General features: G+C 36.2%; 1 protein-coding gene across 3 annotated transcripts in view; it reads left to right on the forward strand.

The window, feature by feature from the left end:
- Window positions 1-26,661, forward strand: part of ARHGAP5 (Rho GTPase activating protein 5) — a 47,767-nt gene that overhangs the window by 10,591 nt on the left and 10,515 nt on the right. For 2 of the 3 annotated variants that reach the window (XM_032690463.1, XM_032690464.1), the window contains 3 exons: window positions 888-4,786; window positions 14,341-14,488; window positions 26,097-26,174. In XM_032690463.1, the coding sequence (XP_032546354.1) occupies window positions 1,064-4,786; window positions 14,341-14,488; window positions 26,097-26,174 (3,949 nt within the window). In that variant the 5' untranslated portion in view covers window positions 888-1,063. The remainder of the gene's footprint in view (window positions 1-887; window positions 4,787-14,340; window positions 14,489-26,096; window positions 26,175-26,661) is intronic. The other variant, XM_032690465.1, reaches the window with a different exon arrangement.

Raw genomic sequence — 26,661 nt, forward strand, 5'->3', positions numbered from 1 at the left:
GTTTTCTAATTAATAACTGAGAGTTAATGGTAATTGTTACACTTGGATGACAACTTCAATAAAGCCACTGGAATCTTGTAATAATTGTATGGAAGTCTGAATGTAGATGCAGTAGTTTTTGTTTCCAGTTAATAAAAGATTTTGGGTTTTTTTTGTAGAGACAGAAGGAATGCCACTACACTGTAGTCTTAAAATCTCATATTTAAGTCTTATTTTTAGTATTTGTATGATGATATTTGTGTTTTTTCTGTAGAATTCAGGTTAGAAACTTCTTAAAAGCAATTTATTGTTAGTATGCAAATAAAGTAGTTTATTTCTGCAAATATGTAGCAGTTGAGCCATGTGGACAACTGCCTGCTTTTACAACTTCTTATTTTGAAATTTTCTTTACTGCAGCCTAAGCTCAGGCTTACGAATGCACATAAAAGTAGTGTTATTCATGCAAATAAACATGATATCTGGTGAAAGCATGAGTGTAAACAGAAGCATGTGAATATTTGGTTGGGTTTAGAATTATGTTGTATTTATTGTAGTTGAAAATGCTTTTTAGTGCCTACTATTCATAAGCTAGGAAGGAAAACAGTAATTTGGGGGTTTGGGTGTGGGTTTTCTTATTTTAGAAGTATGCTGATTACCTATCAAATAGGTGATGAGCTGTTACTAAACTGTGCTTAAAACCTGTTTATTTTTAAATTTGTAGTATAAATAGCTTTAACATGAATGAATTACAAATTTAAGTTCTCATTTAAAGTAGTTGTAGAGCTTTCATATACATAGAAAATAAGGGTAAGCAAGCAAAAGTGCTTCTTAAAATCTCTTATCTCTCATGAATATACCAAAGAAATACCTGCAATCTTGAAGTTTTTTTTTCTCTTTGTATTTTTTAGGAAGATGATCACCCTCATCCTGATTATCTGAGGTTCTTTCAATGACAAGCTGAAGCAGGAACAACTGAAAGCTCTTTCTGGAACCCTGGATATACAATTTAAATTTGTAGGAACTTTTCCAGAATGAAAACCACATACAGTTACCTTGATAATTGCAAAAGGATGAGAGGAAAGTTATGATGGCAAAAAACAAAGAGCCACGCCCTCCATCTTATGCTGTTAGTGTTGTTGGACTGTCTGGAACTGAAAAGGATAAAGGTAATTGTGGAGTTGGAAAGTCATGTTTGTGCAATAGATTCGTTCGTTCGAAAGCAGATGAATATTATCCTGAGCATACCTCTGTGCTTAGCACAATTGACTTTGGAGGAAGAGTTGTTAACAATGATCACTTTTTGTACTGGGGTGACGTAACACAAAGCGGTGAGGATGGAATTGAGTGCAGAATTCATGTAATTGAACAGACTGAGTTCATTGATGATCAGACTTTCTTGCCTCATCGGAGTACAAATTTGCAACCGTACATAAAACGTGCAGCTGCCTCCAAACTGCAGTCCGCAGAAAAACTAATGTACATTTGCACAGATCAGCTAGGCTTGGAGCAAGACTTTGAGCAAAAACAAATGCCTGAAGGGAAATTAAGCATAGATGGATTTTTATTGTGCATTGATGTAAGCCAAGGATGCAATAGGAAGTTTGATGATCAACTTAAATTTGTGAATAACCTCTATATCCAACTCTCAAAATCTAAAAAACCCATAATAATAGCAGCAACAAAGTGTGACGAATGTGTGGATCATTATCTGCGAGAGGTTCAGGCCTTTGCTTCAAATAAGAAGAACCTCGTGGTAGTGGAAACATCGGCAAGATTTAATGTCAATGTTGAAACATGTTTTACTGCACTGGTACAAATGATGGATAAAACTCGTGGTAAGCCTAAAATAATCCCCTATCTGGATGCCTATAAAACTCAAAGACAGCTAGTTGTTACAGCAACAGATAAGTTTGAAAAACTCGTCCAAACTGTGAGAGACTATCATGCAACTTGGAAAACTGTTAGTAACAAACTGAAAAACCACCCTGATTATGAAGAGTACATAAATTTGGAAGGAACTAAAAAGGCCAAAAATACATTTTCAAAACACATAGAGCAACTTAAACAGGAACATATTAGAAAAAGAAAAGAGGAATACATTAATGCATTGCCAAGAGCTCTTAATACTCTTCTATCAAATCTTGACGAAATTGAACTCTTGAGCTGGTCAGAAGCCTTGAAGGTAATGGAGAAAAGGCCTGACTTCCAGTCCTGTTTCGTAGTGCTTGAAAAAACGCCCTGGGATGAAACTGACCATATAGATAAAGTGAATGACAGAAGGATTCCGTTTGACCTTCTCACTACCCTAGAGGCAGAAAAAGTTTATCAAAACCATGTGCAGCATCTTATATCAGAAAAAAGGAGAGTTGAAATGAAGGAGAAGTTCAAAAAAACTCTTGAGAAAATCCAATTCATTTCACCAGGACAGCCATGGGAAGAAGTTATATGTTTTGTGGTGGAGGACGAAGCATTTAAGTACATCACTGATGCAGATAGTAAGGAAGTGTATGGTAGGCATCAGAGGGAGATTGTTGAAAAAGCCAAAGAGGAGTTTCAGGAAATGCTTTTTGAACATTCAGAGCTGTTTTATGACCTGGATCTTAATGCAACACCAAGTACAGATAAAATGAGTGAAATTCATGCAGTTCTGAGTGAAGAACCTAGATACAAAGCTTTACAGAAACTTGCACCTGATAGAGAATCTCTCCTGCTCAAACACATAGGATTTGTTTATCACCCAACTAAAGAAACTTGTCTCAGTGGCCAAAATTGCACGGACATAAAAGTTGAGGAGTTGCTTGCCAACAGTCTTCTGCAACTAGACCATGGCCGCTCAAATTTGTACCATGATAGTGCCAACATTGATAAAGTCAATCTTTTCATTTTGGGTAAAGATGGCCTTGCACAAGAATTAGCAAATGAAATTCGGACACAATCCACTGATGATGAATATGCATTAGATGGAAAAATATATGAACTGGATCTTAGGCCAGTTGATGCCAAATCCCCGTACCTCCTGACTCAGTTGTGGACCTCAGCCTTCAAACCACATGGTTGTTTCTGCGTGTTTAACTCTATTGAATCACTGAATTTTATTGGGGAGTGCATTGCAAAAATAAGGGCTGAAGCATCTCAGATAAGGAGAGACAAGTATATGGCTAATCTTTCATTTACGTTAATATTGGCTAACCAGAGGGACAGCGTTAGCAAGAATCTGCCTATTCTGAGACATCAGGGACAGCAATTGGCGAACAAGTTACAGTGTCCTTTTGTAGATGTGCCTGCTGGTACATATCCACGCAAATTTAATGAGACCCAAATAAAACAAGCTCTGAGGGGAGTACTGGAAGCAGTTAAACACAATTTTGATGTTGTAAGTCCAGTTCCCACCATTAAAGATCTGTCAGAAGCTGACTTAAGGATTGTCATGTGTGCCATGTGTGGTGATCCGTTCAGTGTGGATCTTATTCTTTCACCTTTCCTTGACTCGCACTCCTGTAGTGCTGCTCAGGCTGGCCAGAACAATTCTTTGATGCTTGATAAAATAATAGGTGAAAAGAGGCGTCGAATACAGATAACTATATTATCATATCATTCTTCAATTGGTGTAAGGAAAGATGAACTTGTTCATGGATATATCCTGGTCTATTCTGCAAAGCGGAAGGCATCTATGGGAATGCTTCGGGCATTTCTTTCTGAAGTTCAGGATACCATTCCTGTCCAGTTGGTGGCCGTTACTGATAGCCAGGCAGACTTCTTTGAGAATGAAGCAATCAAGGAACTCATGACTGAAGGAGAACACATAGCAACAGAAATTACTGCTAAATTTACAGCTTTATATTCGTTATCTCAATATCATCGTCAAACTGAGGTTTTCACGTTGTTCTTCAGTGATGTATTAGAGAAGAAAAACATGATTGAAAGTTCTTACATGTCAGACAGCACAAGGGAATCAACGCATACAAGTGAAGATGTTTTTCCAAGATCTCCAAGAGGAGGTTCCCTTGATTATAATTACCCAGATTCGGAGGATGATGCCGAAGGGCCACCACCTTACAGTCCAATTGGTGATGATGTAAGGCTACTCCCAGCACCTAGTGATCGTTCAAAGTACCGACTGGATTTGGAAGGAAATGAATATCCTATTCACAGTACACCAATCAATTGTCATGACCATGAACGTAACCATAAAGTGCCTCCTCCGATAAAACCGAAACCACTTGTTCCAAGAACAAATGTGAAAAAACTCGATCCTAACCTCCTGAAAACAATTGAGGCAGGTATTGGCAAAAACCCCAGGAAACAACCTTCTCGAGTGCCTGCGGCACCACCAGAAGATATAGACCAATCTGACAACTATGCTGAACCTATTGACACTATTTACAAACATAAAGGCTTTGCAGATGATATCTATGCTGTTCCAGATGATAGTCAGAATCGTATTATTAAAGTTCGAAACTCCATTGTTATGAATACCCAAGGTGAGGAAGAAAATGGGTTTGCTGATAGAGTATCCAAAGGTCATGGGGAAAGAAGACCATCAAAATACAAATACAAGTCTAAGACTCTCTTCAGCAAAGCCAAGTCTTACTATAGAAGAACACATTCAGATGCAAGTGATGATGAGGCTTTTACCACCTCTAAAACTAAAAGAAAAGGAAGACATCGTGGAAGTGAGGAAGACCCACTTCTTTCACCTGTTGAAACATGGAAGGGTGGCATAGATAACCCTGCTATTACATCAGATCAAGAGTTGGATGATAAAAAAATGAAAAAGAAACCCCACAAAGTAAAAGAAGATAAGAAGGTAAGTCAGTTGATTTAAATTTTATTTACAACTTCTGGTGCATTGTAAAAAGGGAAGAATCAAAATATGTAAGAGTTGCACTCTATTTTGAAACTGGTGCTTTAAAATTTTCATGTAATATTGTTTAATTTTTGTTTCAAGTTTCTATTAAGTTGCTCAGAACTAGCAAACCTTAGGGAATGAGATGATTTGTCTACTTAAGCAGGTGTTCAATAAGTTTCAGTTATTTTAACCTCTGTATGTACCATTAGCAAATTTGCAGATGCCATGAAGTTGGGGGGGGGTGTCGTGTTGATCTGCTGGAAGGCAGGAGGGTTTTTCAGAGGGACCTGGACAAACTGGAGAGATGGTCTGATTCCAACAGGATGAGGTTCAACAAGGCCAAGTGCCAGATCCTGCACTTGGGCCACAGCAACCCTGTGCAGCATTACAGGCTGGGCACAGAGTGGCTGGAGAGCAGCCAGACAGAAAGGGACCTGGGAGTTTGGACTGACAGGAAGCTGAACATGAGCCAGCAATGTGCCCAGGTGGCCAAGAAGGCCAATGGCATCCTGGCCTGTATCAGGAACAGTGTGGCCAGCAGGTCCAGGTAAGGACCTGGAGTACTGTGTCCAGCTGTGGACCTCTCAGTTCAGGAAGGATATTGAGATGCTGGAGCAGGTCCAGAGAAGAGAAACAAGGCTGGTGAAGGGACTCCAGCATAGGTCCTATGAGGAAAGCCTGGGGGAGTTGGGGCTATTTAGCCTGGAGAAGAGGAGGCTCAGGGGAGACCTCATCACTCTCCACAACTACCTGAAAGGAGGTTGTAGCCAGGTGGGGGTTGGTCTCTTCTCCCAGGCAACCAGCAGCAGAACAAGAGGGCACGGTCTTAAGGTGTGCCAGGGGAGGTTTAGGTTGGATATTAGGAAAAAAGTTTTTACAGAGACAGTAATCAGGCATGCCATGGTCTATTAACCATGGCGGTGTTGGATCAAGGCAATGGTTGGACTTGATGATCTCAGAGGTCTTTTCCAACCCAGTTGATTCTATGATTCTGTGTGCAGGCTTCCTTCCATTTGAGTTAGGTAAGTTGTTTGTTTGTTTGTTTGTTTTTTTTTTTAAAAAGCTGCTTTGTGAGTTTTTGAGTAGAACTGGTTCTTTCAGTTTGCAGTTCTTGCTGTTGGAATGAGTTTTAGGGCTGGTGAATGAAAGGAGTGGTTTCTTTTTAATTCTCAGTTCAACCTGGAACTCTAAAACAAGAGCATGAAAAGGAAACTTTGCATAGTGGTTTTACTGACTGCTGCATTTTCCTAGTGTGGGCAAACAGGTAATCAAGTTGAAAGTTGTGCTACCTGTAGGATTCTCTGTTCGAGTAAAATACAAGGAATGCAACAGGGAAATAAAGGGAAGATGATAATGTTGCATTCTACTTAAAAAATGTTTAATTTTAATCTTTATGCCCGGTAGTTACTTTTTGGCTTACTGCCTTAAAAGTTGTTATATCAAGGTAGTGTTGTGGTCTAGGTTCTAGATGGACACTTACAGTTTAGATTTTAATTCTTTTTACTTTCTCAGTCATTGTGTTGGGTGTAATGTTTGTTTGATATGAAATCAACGGTCTTTCTGATCAGTTAGACTTTTTTTTCTTGTCTGAAAGTAAGCCAATTTTAATATTATCTTTTGTAGCATTTTAAAAATGTCCCTTTTAGCTTAAATCTGACAGTACTTGTATAGCAGTTAGCAATACGTTTTGGTAAAGTAGAGCATAGTTAAATTTTACTAATAGATTAAATTCTGTATTGCACTTCCTGGTATGCAGCTGTGATTTGAATTACACATGACTGATTTAAAGGGTACTAAATTTTCTTAAGGCTTACTCATAAGCATTGGATAATGATGTCTTGCGGGTATAAAATCATATGATTAAAAATACTTAGAAATTACTCTTTTGGGGAAACTTAGATGTTTTTTAAAAAAATAATTTATATGCTTTTCATAGAATCATTGAATATCCTGAGTTGGAAGGAACCCACAAGGATCATCGAGTCCAACTCCTGGACTCCTTTTAATTGAATTAATCTTGCTGCATGGAAATGGAAATGTAGTTTCATAATCCTCCTACTGTCCCAGCTGTGTTGAGTTGACAGAAAGTTACTCTGAGTTGGATATTTATGTTTTAAGCTGAGTAGACCTAGTATAGTGGGGTCTTTTCTTCTTGGTACTGTGTTAGGAAACCCCCTGAAATCTTCAGCAATGCCTCCACTTTAGGTTTTGACCTGTTGAGAGGAAGCCTGAATTGAAAGTTTCAGGCTGTTCTAAATTTTTGTAGTGGTTGCAACTCTTGAAGAGTAGAGTTGTTTTAAGTTCTTTTTAATGTAGCTCTTGGTTGTTTTGGGTGGTTGGTTTTGCTTTGGTTTGTGGTTTGGTGGTGGTGTCTATTGGCGGTGTGGTGGTTTTTTTTTGGTTTTTTTTGTTTTTTTAAACTCACAACTAGCAGGGCTGCTACTCTCAAGTTAGTCACAGAAAACTTCTAATAGTAATAGAAATTATTGTAATGATTGAGAAAACAAATTTAACTTGTTAGTGAAAATGCTTGCAAGCTTTCAAAATATCTAAGAATGAGTGCTCAGTGCTTTTGATAAGTAGTAACTTCTCTGTGTTAGCTTACATTAAGTTGAAGTGAGTGTAGTTCCAGTTCAAGTGATGGGCCATTCTAGTTTGTAATATACTTTGAGTTTTCTAACTTAATTTTTTTTCAGAAGAGATGCAGTTTTATTAGTTTTGGAACTTATTCACTATGTTTCCCTGTGTTTTAGATGAGCAACTAGCAGTCTCTTGTTACAAAAACTCAAAAATTACTCAGATTATATTTTCCTTGTTGAGTAAAATTGTTTCTCTCTATAAAAAAGGAACATAAGATACATGGGATACATTCCTACTATAATTATAGCGATTCTGAAATACAGAAGTCTTACGAACTAAATGAATTTATTTGGAAAAACTCGTACTTTGAAATCTGAGGTCCTAATTGTCTTTTGCAATGATTTTTTTTAATCGGCTTTGTACTGTGGTGTTGCTTTTTAAAGCCTAAATATGATGTAACGTACTTGATACTCCTTGTATCTTTGTTGGTTTGAGATGTGGTGTTTCTCTGTGGGTTTCTTGTAAAGCATTGCAGGAAAGACATTACCTTGCTAATGGATTCTCATTCTGTCCTGATGCTTTCAGGACCCCAGTCTCCCAACTCACAATGGGCACTAAGACAGATATAGGGAGGTAGGAGATGGGTGTAGTGTGATTGTAGGCTTCAGGTAAAAAAATTGAAGAATGCAAAGGGTTGGGTGGGTAGAAAGGAGGAAGTGAGATTTGCCTAACAGTAGGAGAATGGCAGCTGTAGTTTGGCTATCACATTACAAACTTTAAAACATCTATTGTGAACACATGTTATTAAAGGCAGAAGTAAATATTCAGAATTCTGTTACTTTTTGCTATTTGGAAGCATAAATTAAAATGTTTTACTGTGAAGGTATGGTAATGACAAGTCTGCGGTGAGCAGGTAATGTTACTTTCAAGGTCATCTGCTGATTCTTATTACTGAAGGAAATCAAACAATTTAAAACTGAGACCAGTTAAGGAAGTGTGCTTTGGTCTGAATTATTTGCCCATTGTTTTTGTCCGTAACAGTGTGCTAGTGTTCTTAGATCTTGTTTCAGTATACTGGTAGTCAGAAGTGGAAGAGAACTCTCCATGAGCTCTGTTTTCAACTATCACAGAAATAATTTCTCTGAAAACTTTTATCTCCTCATTCTCACTGCTCTATAAAACTTATCCAGAGCTTCTATTTCCTCTGTGTTGGTGAAGAATCTTCTTGCAATTCCTAGTTTTCACCTTTCCTGTGGTAACCTTTCTCCTGAAATGTTTGTGATCTGTCACCTTAAAACAGGTGAAGAGAAAATGGCTACTTGATCTGAGTTTTAGAAGATTTAAAAAAAAAAATGAAATTTTCTTCTGAACTTATGTTTTTGAATGAGGATGACTGAAACTGTGTATATTATTGCAAAGAATGTCATAGCAGTGCATCATATAATACTACTGTTTGTTGATGCCTACTAGAAATTACTACCTGACAAAATTGTGTGATCGCACTTTTCTTAGCTGCAGTTACTGTGACTTCAGGAACCTTTGACCTGTTCTTGTCCTTGATAACTTCCGATTAATGACTTCCTACCGTATAGTACAGGTGATTTATAGTACATACACGTGGTACCTGTACATTGTAGTACATGCTACACGCACCGTACAGCACATAACTTTTGTTAGTCGTGCATTCCAGGGCATGATTTTGCGTTGGTCTGTGATGGTCCTTTTTGTTGTTGAATATCACGTTTCTTCTACTACTCCAGTTGTCACAGTAGTTTCCTGTATGCCATCACCAAGTGCCTTTCTTGAGTCCAGACTGGTGAAACCAACTGATGGTTGTTCTATCTTTGCGTCTAGAAAACAATACATATTTTCAGTGGAGAAGGTTGAATCAGTCCAGTATAGTCTGACTTGTGATACACCCACCTTTATCCTTAATACCACGTCTAAATTTTCTGAAAAAATTATTGTGTGACCTTACATGTGCTATTAACAAGCGGACTGATGAACTTTTTCTGGGAGGGGTGTATATAAAGAGAAGTGGAAAGAAGGACAAAAAAGAAAGCAGACTTGCTTCAGTCACAGGACTTTTTAGCCAAGCTCATGTGGAGTTGTGTGAGCACACTTGAGTTTGTAAGCTTTCAAGTGCATGCTGTGTGCTAGTATTTGTTAAGCTATGATGGTCTTTTTTCTTCCCCTACAGAACTTTTTCTGTCAAGTTTCTCTTCAGGAAAAAAGCACCTTGTTTTTGCTGTTATTAAGCAAAATAGCTCTCAGATTTAATGCATTTTCCAGTATGCATTTGGCATGCTTTCTGTGTTTGATTTAACTCATTAGCGGTGTTCATAAACTTGGAGGAACTGTTCATATGCAGCTTTGCCTCAGTTGTTCTTCTTTGCCAAGTTAGACCTTTCCAGCTGAGATTAATGCTCGTTCGTGTCCGGGTCTCTTTCAAAATTTGCAAGTGGGAACTACAAGTAGATGCTTATCACAATTAGAATCTTTAAGACTGTAATACTAAGGTGTAGTATAAACATTATTAGTGTTGGTACACATGAAAAGCAGCAGCCTTGCAAGCTATATCATAAATTATTTTTGTCTTCGGTTTAACTGGATGAGTTTGGGGATACAGAACAACAGAAATTGCAGAAACTTTGAGGCTGGGAAAGGCCATGAACATTCCTAGAGCGTAAGGATCTTGCTGAAGGAAGCCTTCTAGTATCTCAGACAGGAAGAACCTCTTCATGTGTGTGCAATAACCTTAAAACTGCAAGTGTAATGCAGTTTATGAATTAGTATAAGGCCTGAACCATAGTACTCCTTGGCTTTTAATTGTCCTCATTGCATTCTTCTTATGTGTAAACATAAATACTTAAAAAGTCATTTATCAATTATTATTGATTTAATCTATTAGTATTATTACCACATGAAATAACAGCAAACCTTGTCTTAATTTAGTAATTCTCTATAGCAGGAATTCTATTACTTTAAATGAGTCTGAGAACTTTTTTCAGTATTTCAACAAGAAATATCCACTAGCATCTGGATGAATTCTCACATATTTTACTCTGACTTGTTTTAGAACATGATGTAAGTAATACAGTTTTGGTCATTTTTTTTATGCTTAAACTTGTTTGGTGCCATTATAATTTCAAAAGTATATTAATTTTTTTGTTTAAGCTACTATTGAAATAGTGTCAGGAACTGTAGAGCCCATGTGTGTTGCTCTCTGTTTTAATAAGACTATGGTAAACGTGAGCAACGGAAGATCCACTTACATTTTTATTCAAGTGTTCTTGTGTAAATTCAGTGGTTGATTTAGCAAAAGTACTGTTTACTTCAGACTGGAATGTGCAGTGAAATTTTTTTTTCTCCTGAGGCAGAGAGGAAATACCAGAATCTGTGCTTTCAAGTTTCATCTGTTCAAATTTAACACTCTTAATATGCATATTTAGAACCATATTTCTTCTTGAGCCTCTGTAGTTTAAAACTTACTGTAACAAGCTGGAATTCTAAAAATGGCAGAATGTGTAAAGGGAAGAAAGAGCATATTAGGGACCATCATCTGCATTATTCTATGTCATATAGTTTCTGAAGAACTGGCTATGAATTAGAGATTACAAATGTTTTATTAAGCCTGTAAATGCTGTTCATGGTGTGTGGTTTTATCAAGTGTTTTACTAGTCTTGAAAATATTGACTTTGCCCTTCATGAACCCAGGGCTGACTGCAAATGAAGCAGGCAGAAAGTTTCCTTTGTATCGAAAGCAGTAGTGAAGCTTGTGGGAGGTAGAGAAGTGGCTGGATTCCCCCTTTGATAAATAAATTATTGATGATAATTCTGGTGGGTAAGAGGAAAAAAAGGAAGAGGAGCCTGTCTTGAACAGAGAGGGCTTGCTAGAGTAAGCAGCCCATCCATAGAGGGATTTGATAGATAGGTTTGGGCAGTTTTTAGTTAATTTTAAGAGGTTGTATTTAAGTGTATTGTACTCCCAAGACTCATAGCTGGCTGAAGTCTCAGCTTAGTTTTTTTCCAGATGATGAGTGCTGCTTATCTGGTTCCCTGGTACCTATGGTCAAGAGGGTTAAACTTGAATATTCTTTACGTCTATATTTTTTTCATGGTTTCATGCTCTTTGTAATATTTCTGGTTTTGAAACCAAGAATTGGATACTTTTCCATGCTAGAATGTGTGGTTTTTTGTTTACCTTGTCTTATATTAAGAGGGCTTGAGCTAATCTTTTGCAACATGTTTGGTGATTGAACTACTGCAATTAAAGCAATACTGCAAGTAAATGCTTTTAGTATCAGCAGTGAAAGGCAAGTTTGGGATTCTCAGAGTTAAAATATTTTCCTGCCAAAATATATAAGGATCTGTTAGAGGTTTGGCTTTATCTTCAGTTATGGTATGAAGAGAAGTTGTCTTTGGCAAGAAGCAAGTGGTGAAACCCATGCTGAAAGCTCAATATAAGTGCAGCAATCAATTATAAAAAACCCCACAGATTTATATGAAAACTAAGGATTCAACTTTATAGTGTTGGGCTGGTCTTTTAATTACTAACAGGAAAACAGTGGTATGTGAAACAATCTTTTTTGCTGGGTTTAAGTAACAAAACTTTTGTGTTGGTTCTTGTCTTCTCTAACTTGGTGCCTATTAGTTCTTTTTCATTATGATGTAGAAGAAGAATAATGAAGAAAACCAATATTTGCTACGTGCAGTACTAGATGACTGCTGTATTGTTGGGGAGTAGGTGCATTGGGCATAACTATTAACCTAAAAGTACCTGGGGCAAAATCATAATCTCTCTGCCAAAATCTAGGAATATTAAAACTGTTCAGGTGCCCTTTAACTAAAGGAATAGTTAAATGTTGAACTGGTTTTGTTCATTGTTTCATTAGAGATACTTTAAAAGTTAATCTTACACAGAAAATTTCTGATAGTTGTTATTGTGACTAGCAAATATAAAAGTTCACTTCTGTATCTGGATCAGAAAAGCTGCTGTTTTCTCAGAGTGGGGAACAGGGATTTAAAAAAAAGCTGTCACTAAAACATACTTTTTTGGAAATGAGACCCATATTTTTTTCCCTGAAATTAGTTTATCTTTTGGCAAAGATCAGGTCTTTCACACAGTAGCACACCATTTTGTTCAGGACAAGTTCTTTACTTAAGAAGTCTAGACCCGCAATTTAAGGAAAGCATGGAAGTCTCAAATCAAGAAATAGCATGTTGGTTTTTTTAACGCCTTAAACTCTTGTTTTTAGTTTACGGAAGTATTTTTTGTGAAGATTGTGTAGTTAGTGTTATTTGCAGGAAGATTTGATTTGCTCTGTCAGTGGAGGGTTTATGCACTCACAGCCCAAAAAAAGAGAAATCGTGAGAGAGATTTTAATAAATATTGGACTGGAGAGAGACAAAATGCATAATGATACATAATGGGAAATAGCTGATAAACTTATTGCTGTAACTCTGCCTAGTGAAATAACCATTTCATGTTTATGGAATTGTCTTGCAATTATCGTCTCTTCTCCTACTCTACTTTTAGACAAGTTTGCAAAGGACTTCAGGGTTTTTTTTTTCTTTTTTCTCTTTATTCTTTTTTTTCTTTCTGCTTTTTAAAATTCTCATTTTCCAGTTTAGAGATTAAACTGATTTCAGGTAGACAGTTCACCTAAGAAACCTTTCTCCCTTCCTGAGTGTATAATGTCATACTTGATTAATGTCATACTTGATATCTCTGTCCCTTGCAAGCATTCTTCTAAACGCAGGACAACTATTAGAAAAAAGCATTCTTTACTCCAATTTTGCAGATATATTTAATATGTCATACTATGTCCAGGTATTCTACACAGATAATAATATTTATAATTTTCATATAACTTCTGTAGAATCCTGGTTTATTATTCCATAACCGGATTGCTTTCCAAGAGTCACAGTGTCTTTTTCTATCCTGTTGATCTAAAATACAGAGTCTTGAGTGCTGCTTCATTTATTCTAAGATAGGGGGGATATGCACTGAACACCTAGGAAAAAAGCATTTAAATTGTTTTTCCTTTCTTTGCTGCCTTAATGGACTTATCTCTAAAATGGTCTTTAATTCAACATTTGGCAAAGATGTTTTCACTTAGTTTTATACAGTTTAGCTTCAGCTTGGTGCTTTCAGCTGTTGGTAATCTGAACTGGATGCTGCCTAAATAAATATTTTTGATGATGTAATGTGGTTTCATCAACATTCAGAGATGAAACATGGTATCTAATACAATATAATTCTTGTAATCATCCAAAGGTGATTTATCAATTCCACTGATTAAAGTCCTTCTCAAGGAAAAAAAATAAAAATAAAAACAAGCAATAAAACTCCGTATGAAACGTCTTCTTAGATTTGATTGTACGCAAACCTTCTTTTGGCTAAAGTCCTGTGCTTGTAACAAAGCAATCGTGCTTAATGGGAGTGCCTGCAACTTTAACTTCGAGATTGATTGTTATACATTCTGCATCATCATATTTCTTGTACAATTGTAGTATAAAGATTATTTTGTATCTTTAACTATATGCAGAACTTCAGAGTTTTATCCTAACAGTTTTTATAGAGGTCATGAATCAGATGTGATTCATATAGATTCATTTGTGAGCAGTGTTGAAAGTTAGTATGTAAAGACTTGTCCACAGCACTCTGAACAAGTGGTGCCTTTATTTCTGTTCCTGTGATATTTCAGTTACTGATACATTGGGTTATCCTGTTCCTAATGTGATACAAAAAGGGCCAAACCTTTTAGAAGTTATTTGAGTGCTTTGTATCTAATGTATGCTATTTAGAAAGTACATTTAATTTTTATTCATTCAGTTTGTGTGATCTGTTTGTGTTTACTGAATGATTGCAATATGAGTTAGTTAAAATGTTACTTGAATATTACTTAAATAACTCTGTTTTGTTGTAGCCAAAAAAGAAAACTAAGACATTCAATCCTCCAATCCGTAGAAACTGGGAAAGTAATTACTTTGGGATGCCCCTACAGGATTTGGTTACACCTGAGAAACCGATACCTCTGTTTGTTGAAAAATGTGTGCAATTCATTGAAGATACAGGTAAGATAGGAGGACTGTTGGAGGAAAGACTTTCCCACTTTGCATAATGAGTAAAACCTCTCATTTTCTGTTTTAAAGTACTTCTAGAATTTTGTCCTAGAAATAAATAATTGTGGGCTAGGCACATTTGAAAAGTAGAATGTGCTTTCTAAGTTGTGTGCTTAATATGTCTTTTGACTTTATTTATACAAATAATTAATTACTTTTTGGCAAATGTTTGAAGTGTAATGTGTTTCCTGTAATTTAAAAACCATATCTTTTTCTAATGGCAAATGACTTTTGATTTTCTCTCTCTCCTTTCTCCCTGGCTTCCTGGTTGTGTGTTTGTCCCTGCATTCAGCCTATTAACTGTGTGACCATGAGGCAAGTAGGATGATTTTGCTGGTCCAACAGAAGACTACAGTTAGGAGTGGGGATTTGTTTTGAGGTTTGGGAATGACCTGTGGTTGGGTTTTGTTTGTTTTTTTGGGGTTGTTTTTTTGTTTTTTTATTTTGTTTGTTTTTAAAGATTGTGAGCACCAGTTTTCAGTTAGTGTGTAGATCCTGCTTGCTCTGAAGTTTCATAGATGCTGTATTTCTATATTTGTAGCAAGTGACAGTGTGACTGAGCTTAAACATCCATGGGGCCGTTTTATGACATTGTTTAGCATAAAGTAAAACAACACCTTTTTCAGTGTTTGCTTAGTTCTGTAATACAATTTTGGCTGTAAGATGACAGTAGCAGTTTTAGCAAGAGTAAAACTGAAGGTTTTTCTTTCTTATGGTAAAATTAAGTTTTGCCGCCATCTGTAAGAGTAGTGTTTCCAGAAGAATTACTACTGGTGGTAAACCTAATAGCTGGTTTTACAGGTTCACATACTGCATTATTGCAATAAAAAAATGAGTTGAAACCTCAGGCACTGATCTTTTTAGAGTCAGAGATGTTAGCACAAATATGTCTTTAATCTTTACCTTCTGTGGATTCCTTGTTTAAAGGTAAGAGTTGTATTTTCTTCCCTCTTACTTTTGCTTTTTCCACCTCACCCAGTTAAAAATGGGGAAGGAGGAAGAAGGGCAAGGAGTAATAGTGGCATAGGCAGTTTAATGTATAGATTGTGTTTGCTTTTTTATGTTGCAAAAGTACCCCAAAACAAACCAACATACTGTCATGGGTGAGTCACTGAATTGCTGTTCTTTAAAAGGGGCTACATCGTGCTACTATGTATACCTATATAAAACGGACATTCTCCAGTACTGAAGACCAAGTGACTCAAGAGTTTGTAAAATCTAGCAATAACTTGATTTGAGTGTGTTTAACTTTCTAAGAATATTTTCAAACAACAAAATTATAAATCCAGTTCTAAAGAAAGTTCTAGTTGCTTAAAAGTGTTGTTGTCTAATATCTGTTCATTTTGTGGTAAACTTTCCAAATAAAAGTCTATTTCTCCTGAAGAATTTTCACCAGCTTGTGGAGTGAGAGAGCTATAATAGCGTGGGAACATTATTTGTTGTCCTTTTTTTTTTTTTTCCTCCCTCATAGTCATCAAATCATACAAGCACCCAGAAGATTTAGCACTTCTACTCTCCTCTCATGACCTGTCTTTGAAACATGTTTATTTAAGCTGCTATGTGTTCAAAATGTAGGAGCTTCTCAAAAGTGATTACTCAGGAGGCACTGCTTTTTCCTTTAGTGGGTTGGGTGTAGGTTAGTTCATCCTGGGATGCTGCTGTGCAGCTCGAGAATTTTAATTCTGGCCATGTATATAAGCTGGACAAATGCTGTGCCATCTGCATACTTTGTTTGTGGCTGTGAAGACAGTAGTTGTCTTGCTTGTTTTGTTAAGCACTTAGAACAAAACCTCTGCTTCTGATCTGTATTACAATTTTGTTTCTCCTACTCCAGATTCTGTGTAAGTAGCTTTTGTGTCCTTTTCAGCCTCCATACTTGGCTGTGGAAGTTTTATTTTTGGTGTGTATTATTTTTATATTGGATTAATATGCTGTAGATATTTGAGTGTCTTCAAGCAGGGATAGAATGTATTTGTTGCTTTTGAGAGAGGAGGATGTTCACTTGCATTGCCTTCAAATCCTGTACTGAGATAGACTCACATGACTAATTTGGGGACTGTCTGAGAAAATTCCACAAAGACAGATTTGGAGGTTATCAGTCTGCAGAAGGCAAGTCAGGATCTGTTGGCTCCAGGCTGGAGTCCAGAATGGTACCATTCCTATTTGCTAAAGCTTCTTGGCCCTGGGGAGTCATCCAATAGTCAGCTGTCTCTTACCAAGTCAACCTACTGTCAGTACTAACTGCACTGAATACCAGTGTTTATTATCATTGTCTTTTTAGTCAAGGAGTGCAGTCTTTTCCAACTTGGCTAATCCGTATATTTCTCCTACAGAGGAAATAATTGTTTAGCTTTTCCTTTTAAGGTGCTGTCACGGAGTTCATCTCCGTCCCTTTGTATTATAATATGTAATTTGGATTGTTGCTGAATTCGTGAAGATGTGATTAATCTCAATTTGAAGGGCTAATCTTAATTTTTAATGTTCCCAATTTCTGCTTCATGCCATTATACAAGATGGTACTTTCTAACCACTCATCTAAACTGTGACTGAGGCTAGAAAGTATGCAGTGTGAAAAACAGTTTTCTCTGTTTCAGATGTTTTCCATAATTCTGGAATATCCTCACCAAAAAAAAAGTGCATATCAGTAGAAGAGGGACAATTTGAAAAAATTAAAGTACATCCAGGAGCTGAAAAGTTCTAGCCTTTTATAAATCAACAGATTTTTCTTTTGAAGAAGCCATATGAATCCTGTCAAGGTAAAGGGAGATCTGGTAAAGATAAGGGATCGTAAGTCAGGGCCTGCAGGTGTAGTGTTCTGTTTACTTTGGTATTTTCCAACAGGAAGCATTATTGTGAATTGATTTGGCTTTGTGAGTCAACCACTTTATTTTTGAAATGTAATATAGGTTTTGGATCCCTTTGTAATCTTTCTGATAGTGTTGAAAGTAGAAACTGAGGAGCAAAGTGGTTAATACCTGAGTAGATCTAAACCTAATAAGCTCTAACTGTGTCAGAACCTGCATTTCACAGCAGTGTGTGCTGTCACTGATACCAGTAGTATGAAGCAGCAATAGCACGTAATACTTGGGCTTGTTGGAACCTACTGATTAAAAAAAAAAAAAGCATAATACCTTGTAAGATTATCTTAAATTTTGTAATATTGTTACTTCTGGATAAGAAATGAGGAAAGCTTTGCTAAATACTGTAAACAAACCACTTCTGTGTTTCCATGTTGTCCGTGATTATAATTTTTGAACTCATTGTAACTATAGTAGGATGAATAATCTTTTGGTTGGTTGTTAGACTTCTTTCTTGTTGGTTCATTGAATAAGATGATCAAAAGAATATTTTTTTCAGGTAAGTAACTTGATAACTGTGAATTATCAAGTTTTCCACTAAATATCTTCATATAAATATATAATGTTTTCAGGAAAACTTATGGTAAAGATACCGTGATCTTATTGTAACCTTTTATGGACTATATGAATACTTTCTCTAGTGACACGCATGACATATAACATGTATAACTCCATGATGTTAACATGTATAACTCCATGTATGCTTTTGCCTCTATCACATTCTTTGCAAATCAGTTTGTAACTGGCTCATGAGGGCAACTATGTAAATTGACTTCTTGACTATTTTCACTTATGGGCTTCCAAAAGACAATTTTGATGATATAGTTGTTCTGGTGTATTTTGTTGCTTTCTCCTGATGGACTGACTAGAAGTTCATTTTGTTTCATCACTTGAAATGAACTATTAAAGTGTGTTGGTTTTCTGTAAACCAGGCTTATGGAAATGCATTTAGCAGGGAAAACTAGAGACTTGATTTTTAAGAAAATTGTAGTGATTTTTTGTGTGCAGAAGTAATTGTGCTCAGCTAAGACATGCTAGAAAAAGAAAACCTGTTATTTAAAACAAAATACTATCCAGTGTAGACCCTTACCTTTTTTAGTACAACTCATTTTTTCTAAGTTTAGGCAGCAGAATTGAGATAATTTTTGAAGCAAAACTGTTAAACTGTATTAATTGCATGAATTCTGTTTCTCTAGGAATTACCAAGTGGAGTATAAGAGGAATATTCTGATACTCTGGTAATTTTGTTTGAGAGAGGAACACAGATTTCTGAAGGCTAATTTAATGTCTAACTTCAATAAAATGTTAATATGGTTTGAATTTTGTATTGCAATATCATGTAAAAATATCGAATGTCTAATTTTAACTGTAGAGAGTGTACATGTTTATGGCAAGTTTGTAACTTGAGTGTTTTGTTAGTAACATTTTTATGCTGTTTTACACCACCACTTTGGTGGTAAAAAATTTTACGTACTGTTTGTGTACTATTCAACACCTACTGTTGTTGTTTATTTTTAACTTTCTCAAACTTACAATAATTCAGGCAACATGACTAGTGCTAACTAATACTATTAGCATGTGAGGGGTTTTTAAATATTTCAATATTTTTTTTGTGTTTTGGATTTACTTTTTGTATTCATTGTTATTCATTGGTGAAAAGTTTGGTATAGATTACATTTCGTTCTGTTTACCAAGGAAGAAGACATCAAATTAATATTATGAATACAAGTGCAGTTTTAGCATTTTGTAAATTTAGCCCCTGATGATATTCAAATTTTAATAATAGCAGCAGTATTTTAAGGGTTTTTTCTCGAGTTTTCAAATGTTTTTTAAATTTTTTGATAGGATATTGATATCCATGTACTTCATTGACCAGATTATAAATTTTAGATTCTGTACGTCATAGAAAACTGATGGCATTAATACAGTGTTAATTGTACATGAAACAGTTGAGGGAAGAGAAGGTTATTAGAATAATTTGTATTTTAATAATTCAGTTAATTTTTGTGAGACAAGGAGCAGAATAAAGAAGGAAGAATGAATTTGACAGAACCACAATCATATCTCATTTAATTTTTCACATGGTCCGTGTGGAGAGCTATAGGTGAAATTAAAAATTGCATACTTGGTATATCTACAATAATTACTGCTTTTGATATTTATACCTTTTTGTAATCCTGCTAAATCTACAATTTTGGAGGTAATTCAAGTAATAGAATATTGCCTTCTTTGAATTTCCCTCACAGGGAAATTCACATAAAATTCACATTTTATGCTGAATCTGCTGTGAGGTCAGATTTTTGCATTGAAAGTATAGATAAGACAAAGGTTATCTCCAGAGAATTGGGTAGAAATAGGCAATAAAAATGAGTCAGCAGCGCCTGTTGAGGTAAAAAGGTTGCTAAATTGTGGAAGTATATTCCCAGTGGCTGGAAAATCCAAAAATTCAAGGTTGATTATCTCTCCTTTTATTTAAGGGTCTTGGGAGAGCTAGAAGCTTTTGGGAGCCTGTTCTGTTGGACAGAGAACAGAAAAGGACAGGAGTTTCCACCCCCCTCAGCCTCATGTATGAGAGCTGGCATTCTGAGGGTAGTTTCATAAGAAATGGTGTAATCGCCAGGAATATTATCTTTTGCTTTATGCTTCTGCCACTTTCTTGTTTTGGGCACTTGTCAGACATCTCTCAGTCGGTGGAGTTCACTGTCTTGGAAATCTGTATCAGCAAAAATGGTCAAGGTCCTGCTGTGTAGTATTGTGACTGGTAAGTTAAGGGTCAGATATGTGCCCAAACAAGCATGAGGCAGGAAGCAGGAACAAGGGAGGGACAGAAACAGTGATTGATGAGGCAGGGAGTTAGACCATCTTTTTCAGTCACAATGATCAGTTAAGTTGACTCAACTGCTGTGAAGCTGTATGTTTAGCAAAAAAAATCGGCATGGACCATGACTGTTACTCTTGATTCTGGATAGGTACAGTAACAATTGATTTAAATAGCTCTGCAATGCATTTTGTACCCTCATCGTGTTGGTGAGTGATCCTAGAGTGGGTGGTGTGGGTAATGTGTTTGAGGCCAGGGCTTCAAATGGGACAAATAGGAACCTGATAGAATTCAGTGAGGTCAAGTGCCAAGTCCTGCAACTAGAATTACATGGACCCTGCAGTGGTACACACTGAGGACTTGAGTGGCTGGGTATCAGTGCTAATGAAAGGGATCTTGTGGTTGTGGTGGAGAATAGGCTAAGCAAGCCTTCGGTATTAGACTGTCCCAATAGAAAGGGAGGCACTACAGCTGCAGAAGTGGTTATTCCTTTTTGCTATGCACCTGTTAGGCGTTGTCTGAAATAGACACTAGAAAAGTGTTGACAAACTTGAGTCTAGCAGAAAAGGGTCAGAGGCTGGAGTTCATAATCTGTGGGATTGTTCAACTGAGAGAGATAAAGACTGAAGAGGTGCCCCAAAGTAGCTTCCCATACCTGTGAGGAGGTGCACCCAGGCTAAAGAACCGAAGTACAGTGTCATTAAAACACAAGGTTCTGATTAGAAGGAAAGGAAAGACTTTTGCTTGGAAGGTTATTTAAGCACTGGTTCAGGTTACCCAGAGAGATTGTTAGAAATCTTGGAGATATTTAAGGTAAGTTTAGATAAGCAATCAAATCTGAATTCAGTGCTGACCCTTGTTTGAGCAGGAGGAGGTTGCACTAGATGACCTTCTGTGAATCCCTTCTGTGATCACTTCAAAATTGGCATAGAATAGGTTTCGGTAGTTAGGAGACTACACCAGTTTGTGTTGGCAACTTTGGAATTGATCAGTAGAGAGGAAACCCTGTACAAACTCGAGAGGAGGGTAAAATAGGCATCAGTTGTTTCTCCTGACAGAAGACTTGACTACCAGACGGATGAAGGAGGAGCACATGGATTAATTTAGTAGTGTGAGAGAATCACTGCAAACTGTAAACAAATATGTTTTGAAATACTCATAAACACATGTTGTGCGCTTGAGCTGTATTGCTAATTAAGGTATCTCTTCAAAGGAAACATCATAGGAATAATATAAAGAATTCCTAAACCATGCAGGTAGGACCAAGATGTCAATATCTTTTGCAGAGTGTGTACAGTACTTATCTGCTCCACTTATTCCCCTAGCTTTCTCCAGGCCCAAAGTGACCAAACAGATACATGTATGGAAAATTAGAGTATCTTCAGATGTCATAATTTTTAATGAAGCAAAGAATGCACCTACCTTTTCGTAGGTGTGTTTGTAATGTCATATTAATTGAAGTCTTGAATTCTTCTTTTGAAATGAACAGGCCATGAAATAAGTGGTTGAGTGACACTGCATAAAGTGATTGATTCCTTGTTTAATAATTGGTTAGAGTAAATTATAGAAGTGTTAATTCAGCTTTGGAGAGCTTCCTATTATATGAGTCTTTCTAAAAGGAGTGCTTATTTTTTACACTACTTACTGTTTATTGAACATTTCAATATGCTATAAATTATCTTATTACAAGAAACAGTAAGACACTTATTTTTGGTTCTGATTTTCAGTGTATGAATTGAATGTCATGGGTCTTTAAATGTCAGTGTTGATATGTGTAGATAAGAACATATGTAGAATTTTGAATGTATTTTATGTAAGTAAAGTTAGTGCTAGATTCTTACATAAAGAATTTGAATTCATTGCTCTACATTCTAGTTATACATATAAATTACTGTTTTGGATTAGTAAAGTGGCAGTTCCTTTAGTCTTGTGTTTTAGCATAGGGGTTGAAAAGGTCAATCTGTGGAATAAAATTGGAGAATTATATAGATCACAGAATTTACAAAGGTAAGTGTGGGAATAATGGTCTCAGCTATTGTAGTGGAGAATGAGCTCTGAAACATTCCATTGACTACTTTAGGGGAAGGAATTGAACTGGGGAGAGAGACTTGCTGTGATTAGGTGGCATGTATTCAGAAACATAGAACATGATAGAAGAACCTGGCTGTGGATGTTGTTAGCAGACGCTGTATGATTTTTTAGCAGTCTAAATGTTAATATACCTGTTGTCACTTGGGAAAAGGCTTTGAGATCATCATACAACTCTCTGAAAACTTAACCTCTCTATACTTGCTATCAAGCAAGCAAAAAAGAAAAAAGTTGAGAGTGTTACGGGGGGAAAAAATCATGCTCTTACATAATTCCATTCTGTACACACAGTTGGAATAGTAGTTGCAATTTGGTTCAATCTTTCTCAGAATAGAAAAGAATTGGAAAAGTTACTGCATATGACAATAATGGTAACTATTGGATAAAGAGGGACTGAACTGATTGGGTTAAAACATTCCTGAGGAAGAGAAATTACATAAATTTATAAAATGAGTGCTGAGAAAGTGTAGAAAGTTACTATTTCTTTTTAAGAAAAAAAAAAGTTTATGAAAATTTCAGGTAGTGAGCATAAAGTCGGTGTGCTTTCACGATGTACGTTCCTGACTAACAAAGCTGCATTTACCACGATGTAAAGACCACAAGTAGGTGACTTAAAGGGGTTTGGATGAATTAGTGAAGGATAAATCCCCAAGTGGCTATTACAACACCTTATGCAAAAGCCTATGTAAGCCACCATCTCCAGGAAGCTGGGAGTATATATCACAAAAGATTGCTGTTGGGTTTTGTTGTTTTTTCTCTCCTGCCCTTCCCATGTCTGTCCTCAAGCATACATTACTCAGTGTAGTATATGGTACAGGAAGTGGGTATTGTACCAGGTGGACTTTGGTCTGGCCTTGTGCTGAAGTTAGTATGTTCTATGAAGGAACAAAGAGTTGTGAAAATATGTTGATGCCTAAGAATGGAAGTGTCCTACAAATTAATTATGCATATAGGTGCAGATCCACGTTGCTCATTTTCTTCGAAATGCCTTGAACCCCATGTGATGAAGTTTGTTAGATAGGCTGGAAGCCTGATCACAACTGGCAGCAAAAAAGAAGGTACAAGAAGAGAATTTATTAGGCACTAGCAGGTACTTTAGGAAAAGGATAGTCTAGGCAAGGGAGATGTGCTCTGTCTTGAAGTAAATATAGGCTATTGTGACGTGAAGTAAGGAGGAGCTAATTATTTAAACTTAGAGGTGTTGTAAAACTAGCAGGACAGAGAAGCCAATAAATCAAATGATTCTGTTATATAATATTACAGCAGCCATTGTGTTTGGTAATGTTGAAAATTACAGCTGGACCAGAATGGAAGCAGGATAAGAACATAGATAAGAATTCTGAAAAATCAACCTGCTTGCAGATGAAGGAACCAAATCTTTTAAAAGCTGTCAGAAAAAAAAATGTTGTGTGCTCTTTTTCAGTATAGATATATAGTATAGCTATGCAGGAGTTTAAAAGCTAAAAGTAGTGAACTGAAATGTCTGATAAATGATGAAGATCTTGGTGTAACAAGCATTAGAGAGACCTGGTTGGATAATAGAAAGCAACAGAGAATTGAAGCATTACTTAAAAAATAATACTTTAAGATTTTTAGCTGTGTTTATGCACACAAACAGATTAAACTTGTCTCCTTTTGTGCCTTAGGGAAACAGTGTAGTGACAGTTGACCAACTGTTTCATGAAGCATTACTTTCTAGAATATACACAAGCAAGAAAAATTTTTGCTTGAGGAATTCAAAGGACAAATTTAGTTAGCTGAGTCCAGAATTGCAGGATGTTGCTATTTTTGGAAGTTACCTAAATTCATCTCCTTGTTTAATCTGAAAATTTTCTGAAGTACTGTGTTTCTCAGATACTACACTAGTGCATCTGTCTCCAGAGCAGCCCAGTTCAAGTATTCAAGGTTTATACACTCTGACTAAACAGTGACTGTGTTAGACATCTCACTAACTGCTAATGCAGCACATTCAGTTCCTTTTGCGCTGAAAGAAACTGAAAAGTAGTTGGATAAAACACAGAATACCCTGGAGCTGTAGGGTCTCCAACTGAGAATTCTCCCATACTTAACAAAGAGAATCTTGATCCTAGATTGTTCTTATCTGCCAGTGATTTTTTTTGTGTATTTATTTACAGCTTCTGGAAAAGGAGTGCAAAGTGTGTCTGCCTGTGATCACACTAGCACATTGGGGGCATTTTTTTAAAACTGGGTTTGAAACCCCTTTCACATGTGGAAATTATGGAATCATTGAAATTACTTTTTGCCCTGTGCCACCACTTTGTATCTTCTGGTGCTTTTTGAGGATATCAGGGAACAAGGCTCGGGTTTTTTGAAAGGACTGTTTAGGTGTATATTTACAAGAGGAAGACTCTTGGCTATGGATTCGGAAAGCTAAATGATAGATATAAAAGTTTATTGAAGAAACACTTACTAAAATAGCCTTGATGCAGCTGGTAAAGAGACATGTGAATTGTGAAGGCATTAAGAAGGATAAAATGAGTTAGAAGAGTTTGTATGAAATTGTTATAAATTTCCCAGCTGTATGAAGCAGTCAAGTGCTTTCTGCACTTTGGACATTGTAGCAAGATTCTTAATGTTTCTTGGTAACTTAAAAGGCACACTCGTGGACTGTGGTGTGACAGAGGAATTATGTATTGATCTGATAATCTAAAATATGTTCCGTTATTGGCCTGTGATGGTAAAAAACCAAGAGATTTCATAAAGCTCTGAAACTTGTGAATTTTTTTTATAAAATAATACACAGTTATGAAGATGTAGCATATAGATAATTTTGCACCCATGATGGTAACTTCGAGAATTATGGAACTGTAAACTGCTTATATTCCTTAATGGGTTCTAAAATAACAAAGAAAAAGATCTTGAGTAATGGTGTGATTATCAGGATGGACACTTTCATTCAGTGAGTAGCTGTGGGCAAAAAAGATAGCAATGTGATAGGAAGCATCATCACTGGAGCAGAGTGAGCAAGTTTGTGCATGTGCATAATAAAGGTATACTGCTGGATGTTTACCTGGAATGGCTGCTGGAATTATGATGACTCTGTAACGCATAGTCAAACAAAGTAGTAATGAGAAGCATGGAGAACCTCTGCTTCCTAACACCCTTCTCCCTTTCCCCTCTTTCCCCACCCCTGAAAGAAAGACTTGTAAATGATGAGATAATTTACCTTAGATAAGAAGTGAAGAGAAATGGATTCAAAGTTTATAAAATATAAATGGTAAAAGGGAAAGCATGTTGGAAGATTAAGTTCTTGTCTTATACAGGAGTGTGTTACACTGTGAAATTAAAAGATCAGAATGAGTTACAAATACTTCATACATTTTCTGCGGAGTATTTTTAGTGTGTTATTGCTCACCGTAGTAAGTTGTTAAGCCCAAAATGTGAAGACAGTTTTTAGAAACATAACTGTTGTGGGTACCACAGAATTTAGGATTTTGATTATTAAAAAAAAAAAAAAAGTGAAAATAACAACAGTCTAATAGAGATCAGTAAGAGAATAATTTGGGGTAAATTATTCCACAGATGTCTGCAGTCAAGTTCTTGTTATCCTACAATGTCATTTCCTCTGATTCTTACTGAATGGGATAGTGGACTCAATAGAGAACTGGTATTTTGGTAGTTCTATATCGTTATAACCATGAACGTGTTTACTTTTTAGGCACTTAAGATTTGTATTCCTACTTTTGGGTTCTGAATTAGTGGTTATAACTGCTTCTGTTTTGCTCTATAGTGTATAAACTTGCTTTTTAATCTTTATTTTTCCTCCTCTTTTAAGGATTATGTACTGAAGGCCTGTACCGTGTTAGTGGGAATAAAACAGATCAAGACAACATTCAAAAACAGTTTGATCAAGGTAATCACAGATTTTACTATTTAAAGCCAAAACAGAACTTGAATTCTCCATGGAGTTATCACAATGCAGTATAAAAAGATTGCCCTTTCAAACCAACTTTCATACCACTGAGTACTTAATGCTCTGGTAGGTTGTATTGGTATACTCCAGGTTATTACCAGTGAAGCTCTGTGTAAACACTAGATGGGGATGGAATCTTGTTGCAGCTGGATTAAGTGCTGTTAAAGTATTTTCTAGGTGGTATTTTAGTGTTTAAAAGAGTTTAAATGTGATCATAGCTGTTCCTTCTGTTAACAGTTCATCAGTTCTGGGCATTAGGGCATTCATGTTCGCTTATCTTTCTTATCCCCCACAAATACTAGTTCTTGATACTTATTTTATTGAAAGGTTTCTTGAATAATATGGATTAACAATTAAGTCTTGATAATTTCTAACACAACCTTTGTCATTATAGAATATAATGAAATGTGATTGATAGGTTAGGCTA

Source organism: Chiroxiphia lanceolata, chromosome 6, assembly GCF_009829145.1.
Source record: "Chiroxiphia lanceolata isolate bChiLan1 chromosome 6, bChiLan1.pri, whole genome shotgun sequence".
Taxonomy (NCBI): Eukaryota; Metazoa; Chordata; class Aves; order Passeriformes; family Pipridae; genus Chiroxiphia; species Chiroxiphia lanceolata.